This window comes from Cebus imitator, unplaced genomic scaffold (assembly GCF_001604975.1).
Source record: "Cebus imitator isolate Cc_AM_T3 unplaced genomic scaffold, Cebus_imitator-1.0 Scaffold779, whole genome shotgun sequence".
NCBI lineage: Eukaryota > Metazoa > Chordata > Mammalia > Primates > Cebidae > Cebus > Cebus imitator.
This window is the reverse complement of record NW_016108094.1, coordinates 71,869-78,700: the sequence shown is the minus strand read 5'-3', so window position 1 is coordinate 78,700 and position 6,832 is coordinate 71,869. Positions and strand designations below refer to the sequence as shown.

The 6,832-nt window shown below is 44.8% G+C and overlaps 1 protein-coding gene across 7 annotated transcripts in view; it reads right to left on the bottom strand.

Annotated features, from left to right (window-relative positions):
- Nucleotides 1–6,832, bottom strand: part of CPSF7 (cleavage and polyadenylation specific factor 7) — a 28,457-nt gene that overhangs the window by 14,140 nt on the left and 7,485 nt on the right. For 2 of the 7 annotated variants that reach the window (XM_017519841.2, XM_037735321.1), the window contains exons 3-7: nt 6,156–6,374; nt 5,213–5,316; nt 4,643–4,815; nt 845–1,259; nt 337–455 (exon numbers count right to left, since the gene is read on the bottom strand). In XM_017519841.2, the coding sequence (XP_017375330.1) occupies nt 337–455; nt 845–1,259; nt 4,643–4,815; nt 5,213–5,316; nt 6,156–6,374 (1,030 nt within the window). Of the gene's footprint in view, nt 1–336; nt 456–844; nt 1,260–4,642; nt 4,816–5,212; nt 5,317–5,819; nt 5,897–6,155; nt 6,375–6,832 lie in introns of all 7 variants that reach the window. The other 5 variants (XM_017519843.2, XM_037735324.1, XM_017519842.2 and 2 more) reach the window with 5 other exon arrangements.

Genomic DNA, 6,832 nt, shown 5'->3' with positions numbered 1-6,832 from the left:
GGGGTTTCACCATGTTGACCAGGATGGTCTCGATCTCTTGACCTCGTGATCCACCCGCCTCGGCCTCCCAAAGTGCTGGGATTACAGGCTTGAGCCACCGCGCCCGGCTAATTATTTATATTCTAAGAATTAAGTTGGTTTTCATGAGGGCAGGCCTAGATACAGGAGCTTCCCCAAGGCCAAGAAAGCAGGTTATATATTGCCTTTCCAAGTGTGCCACTCCTGGTATCTACAGGACTCCAACTTTATCTTGTTGAACTTCTGCCAGTTGAAATGACAAAATCAGGAAAAAAACTAAAGGTTAAGGAAAAGGCAGCAAAGGTAAGCATGAATTACCTGCACTGGCTCCAGATACCGCTTTGGAAATGGCACTGCTGGAAATTGCTCTGTTTCGCTTCATGATATCTTCAAATTCAGCTTCACTCACTGTAGAGGGTGGAGGACCCGAATCTCGGCTGTACAGAGAAAATACCACCCTTGATTGCTCACGCCTCGTTACTGTTACCGTATTCTACAATACTTTTGTAATTCTGGCATAACATACAACAATGTTAGTCATCTGCAGCATTCATAGCAGCTGCTTGAAGCATTTAATTTAATTAAGTACCTTATAGGGGGATATGAGGGATATGGTTTGGGTCAAGTGGTTAAGATGTAATCAAAACATGAAATAACAACACTAACAAACAGATAGTAAACTATTTCCCAGGAGTCAAAGCTATGAAAACACAGTGTCCACAAGGGAGAGAGCAAGGAATCAGTGCTCACTTTCTCAGGGAGAATAAAATGCTTAATACATTTATTTACCCTGGTTCAGATCTGAAAGGAACAAGATAGTCCTTACCTGCCATGGTGGTTATAGGGGGCAGAGGCCTTCATGTAAGTATCTGGTGGAGGCCCCACTGTAGCGTTTGGTGGGGGGAAGAAGGCTGGATTGAGGTGAAGGGCAGGTGGGATGGCCCCAGGGGGAGGTACAGCAAGATGAGGAGGTAATCGAGGAGGTGGGGGCATGAGATGCTGGTAGTGGATACCAGGAGGAGGAGGAGGGACCCCAAAGCTTGAGGAGAGAGGTGGTGGGGGTGGAATTGGTGGTGGAGGCAGACCCATCAGGGGAAGGGCTGAAGGAGGACGATTGAAGTAGGGCAGCACACTGGGGGGCTTATCCACACGAGCAGATGAGGGTACTAGGTTCTCAGAGGGTGTGGCCCGTCCATCAGCAGAATCACTAGAATCTCGGGAATGGGCCCGTGGAGGTATTCCTATGAAGCAAAACAGAACTAACGTTACTGCCCAGGCTTTATACAACCCATAGGACCAGCTCATCCTGCAGGAGTTATCAGACACCATACAGAGGAAGCTGACTAAAGTGTTTGAGAGACAAGGTAAAATCATCTACTGCCTTTTCTTTGGCTTCAGAGAAGGGCAGAGGCAACTCAGTGAAGACATAAATCCAAAAAACAATATTGTCCTAAATCCTGTCAAAGAATGTTTTTCATCCAGAACTCCAGAAGTACTTCAGAACACATTTAATTTATCCTTATATATGTCTTCTATTTTTAAATGTAGAAGGATCCTAACAGCCCACAAGAAAATGACAGTGTTCACTGACGTTCAGGTGAATTGCAGTTGACTTGAAACCCCATATCTACTGAAGAGTTCAGGATCTCTCTCCTTAGACTAATACTAGTTAACCTCTTCCTGCTGCACACTTAAAATGTTCTCTTTGTCACGGGGCGTTGAATAGGGAATTTAGGGGAAGAGAAGGAGTGGCAGGAACTGAACGGCACTTCTATTTACATACTAAAAAGAGTAATCAGGGTGAGAAAGAGACACACAGGAAGAGTAGACAACTGGAGGTCAAGTGAAAGGTAAGAGAAACGGGAGATAAGCCAACAAAAGATCTGCCCACAGAATGAGCAGATGGCACATAGCTGACAGTAAGGATGTTTAGCAAAAGCTTGCTACAAAAACAAGTCTCAAATCTGGGGAACTCCCGCTATATTTCAATGGCCAAAATCCTCTACACCTCAGGGCAGCCTACTAGGAACACCATCACCTCACAGTCATGTGCACAATAGGAGCTCAAGGCCATGTTTTAAACAGCTGGAAGCACACTGTCAAGACACTTGGCTAACCTTGCTCCTCTCCAGTTTAATAGTCTAAGCCTGGTTAATGGGGAATCCAACAGAAGAACTGGATCACATGGGCTTTGTGGGGGTCTTTGTGCGGCATCAGGTGTGGAGAAAAGAGTGCTCCTTAAATTAGAACATGACAGTTAACCCCAATTCCTAAGTAAAGCCTAAGGTGGAATCAATTATGTTGACAACCACCTAGATTTTTCTATTACAGAATAATGCCAGTGTTGTTTTGTTCCTCATGTCTCAAGCACATGGCAAATGGCTTTTTATTTTATTTTTTTTTGAGACAGAGTCTTGCTCTGTCGCCAGGCGGGAGTGGAATGGCACAATCTCGGCTCACTGCAATCTCTGCCTCCTGGGTTCAAGCAATTCTCCTGCCTCAGTCTCCAGAGTAGCTGGGACTACAGGCGCACATCACCACGCCCAGCTAATTTTTGTATTTTTTAGTAGAGACGGAGTTTCACCATGTTGGCCAGGATGGTCTCGATCTTTTCACCTCATGATCCGCCTGCCTCGGCCTCCCAAAGTGCTGGGATTACAGGTGTGAGCCACCGCACCTGGCCACAAATGGCTCTTTCCTAGAGTTCTCTTAAACTGAAGAACAAAAAGGTATTAGGCAAGTGTAATCAGACAGCTAAACACCTTCCCAGCTACTACCATTTCCACATTTGCAAGAGTTCTATTTTGTATCTATGGCTACAAGTCCCAAAAGAGGCAACGATTTTTATGCACAGGAAGTCCACCAGCTTTACTTAGTGAATTAACAGAGTCTAGGTCCATCAACATGACAGAGCAGAAAAACAGCACTCGGTTACCACAATCTTTTCAACACAGAAAGGTAACATGAAAAGCAGCTGAGTAGAAGTGGGAATGTTACTCCCAATACAGCTGTAAAGTTACACACCTAAGGAAAGCCAGGGGTGAATTACAGAATGACTCCAAAACAGAGGGGACCTGAAAATATGACTTGTCAAGGAAGAAAAGTGTGCCCTTTCTAACATGGAGCAGTAAGAGTTCACACCAAATCTATCCAGGCTGTCAATCTAGTTAAAAGAACAGCTATTCCTATGCAAGAGCGAAGTGGCCTTATTTTTACCTGGAGGATACACCCAATCAATACAAGACACTATTTTGAGCCTGGATCCAAGCAGCGACAGAACATTGATGATGAAACTTTGTGGTTCCTTCCCTTACAATAAAAGAAAATAAAGGTGGTTGGCTGTCTCAGGGAGGGCCTTGCAAGGTGGCTGCACTTTATGAGGTCAGGAAAATCCAAGGTCTGGTCCTCAGGTTGAGAAACTTGCTTCAACTGGGGTGACTGGGCCCTAGGAGACGAATTCATGCTAACCAAACTCACAAGAGACTGATTCATAAACCAGAACACCAATTTATTAATTTACAATGAGAAATATAACTGCCCAAGCAGACCGGAATACTTGTTGGCTGGTCAGTGCATTCTCTTCCCAGTAGGAGAGCCTAATTGGTAAACCAAATTAGCATCAGAAAGGGGCTTAGTGAGTACAGTCAGAATAAAGGGAGTAAGATGAATGTAAAGGAAACTGTCATCAAACTAAGGCAGTCTGATTTAACACTTTTTTTTTTTTTTTTTTTTTTGAGACAGGGTCTCACTCTGTCGCCCAGGCTGGAGGGCAGTGGCACAATCTCGACTCACTGCAACCTCCACCTCCTGGGTTCAAAAGATTCTCCTGCCTCCGTCTCCCAAGTAGCTGGGATTACAGGCATGTGCCACCATGTCCAGCTAATTTTTGTATTCTTAGTAGAGATGGGGTTTCACCATGTTGGACAGGCTGGTCTCGAACTCTTGACGTTATGATCCGCCAGCCTTGGACTACCAAAGTGCTGGGATTGTAGGTGTAAGCCACCGTGCTTGGCCTGTAACTTTCTTTACTAATGGAATATACCTGCCAAGCAGACTAAACATTTGGTAGTCAAAAGAGCACCCTCTCCCCTGTACAATGCTAGAGAAATGTTGTTCAATTCTTATTCTCTAACATTCCTTTTGGATGATTCCTTACAGTATCCTTCCAATGTATGTTTATGAAAATATTATAGCTACCTTTATATATCTTAAGTTACATTTTAGGGTGTCTGCTTCTTGACAATCTATAGAGAAGCATGTCTTAAAAATCAAGCCCATTCACCATATGCTGATTTTTAGATAGAAACACAGAATTTAGGTTGATGGAACTTTAAACAGCATGTCACTAGTCCAGATGGGCAACAGGCCCTAGGCAGTAAAGTGACTTGGCCAAGGTCACACAATGAGTTAGTGGTAGAACCAAACTACAACCTGAACCTACTTGACTTCTAGCACATTGCTCTTTCTCCTACACCAACCTACTTTGGGTACTACTTGTTGCCCATGACACCACTCAAAACCACCATCACCCTCCCCCAAACTCATCCACACTGTAGGATGAGCCTACACCACAGAAAACAAACCCACAAACATCCCCCCCTTCATACAGATGGTCTCCACGTACCCCCTCTTGGGACTCGGACACACTCACGTTTCCGAGCCTGTGCCTCAAACTGTGACAGGTTCTGCCGGGTGGCCGGCCTCACGTCCACTTTTTCTCCATTAAGAACTTTTCCTGGTAAGAGTTCCAACAATTTGTGGACAGAGTTTTCAGAGGCTACCACCACCTCAGCATACCTTAGGAAAGAAAAATTAAAAATGAATGAAATCTGTAGACAACCTAGAGAAGAAAAAAGAAATTCTTTAACTTTTAGTAAAAAGTGGTAAAGCAAAGGACATCTTGCTAAATTAAACACACACACACACACATACACAGCATTACTAACAACAAAGAGATAGCCTACATCTTTATTGTTTGCTTTTTTTTTAAATTAAAAATCAGTATTCTTCGCCCCTTAATAGATGGATGTTCTGCTACAATGCAGCTAGGTCCCTTTCTAAGGCAGTTTGCCAAAACCAAGGCAGTAAGCTGGGCCAGGGGTGGGAGGGATTAAAATCCAGGGCCAAAATATAGTGCAGATCTGTTATCCCAATGGTTACAAATTAAAAGGGGCTTCTCAAATCCAGACCTCACCCTTTGGACTGGCCATTTGCTCGATTCTCTGCAAATTTCAACTCCACCACATCATAGACTCCTATAGAGCGAATAACCTGGATCAGCTGCTGGTCTGTGGTCCACTGGGGCCGGCAAGATGGAAAAGGAAGAGATGTCAAGAGCTACCTCCCCCACCCCCTGCCCCACCAATGTCCCAAACCCTGCCCCCAAACCTAGGATTCTAGTCACAACTAAGTCCCCCCAGAGGAAACTCAAAAGCCTGGAAATATTTCAATTAGTACAGACTTTTCTTATTGTCCTCACCCACACAGAATTCCAAACCCACTCACCCCCAATCCCCATCTTTAGAGATTAAGAAGATTAAAACTTATTGTAACTTTGACTGCCATTTGAGCTGGCTGGTCATCGGTTCAAACACTGACTGCTAGCAACTTTTAAATTATAGATCAGACAGGCTAGAGTTTGACCATTGCCAGAACTTCCCCCACAGAAAATACATTTCCTAATTTGGAAAAACCACCTCCACCACCAGCCCCAAAACATCACAAAATAACTTGCAGAACAACAGTCACCACCTACCCCAAGTATACTAGAGTTATCAAGGTCTTTAATCCCCATCACCCACCATTATCACAGGACCATCTAATGACCACCAAGAGTTCAAGGTGTTCACTCTGAAATCTCGTCCCACAGATGACCCTGCTAGACATAAAGCCCCAGGGTCAGGGGCAGTAACAAGATGGCAGAAAAAGCAACTACCCACTTAATCATTGCTTTCTTCGGCACCAGTACGTCCTCAGGATAGTTCTCTTTCAGAGATCAATCCAACCTGATCCCAGGAAAAAGAAATCCAACCCCATCAGAGCACAAAACAGTTCAACAGTGGTTTCTGAAAATGCCATCACCTCCCAGTGCTCTCCCTCCAGCCCACCCATAAACATTTTTGGTTACCCACACTTACCCAGGAGAAGCTGCCCACATAGACGGCAGCGCGTCTATTACGTAGGCCACTGTAGGTATACAGAATTGCAGGGGTCTTGTTGTTGGGCTTGGGAGATGGCTCCTGGCGAACAGGAGGAGGTGGCTCAGTGCTGCTGCTTCTGTCATCTGAAGGCTGTGAGGTGGCTGTCAGCACATCATCATACAGGTCAATCTGATCTGTATTGTTGAACTCTGGGTCCTAAGAGACGAGGGGTTGGCAACGGTGGTTCGCAAACTTCATTTTGTTCATTCTATTTCACTCTAGCTTATTAGAATCCGGTTAAATACTTGGTAAAACATGTATAAAACTTCCTTGTCCTACTCTAGGAAACAAGGAAAGAAAAACCTCCCATTGAACCTGTATCACTTAATTATGCTCATGTACATTTTCATCCCTCAAGATTCCGTTAAAGTCTATAAAGTTTCTGGCTTTAGCCACTGGTAAGAATCAAAACGCGCCAGACACGGTGGCTCAAGCCTGTAATCCCAGCACTTTGGGAGGCCGAGGCGGGTGGATCACGAGGTCAAGAGATCGAGACCATCCTGGTCAGCACGGTGAAACCCTGTCTCTACTAAAAATACAAAAAATTAGCTGGGCATGGTGGCGCGTGCCTGTAATCCCAGCTACTCAGGAGGCTGAGGCAGAATTGCCTGAAC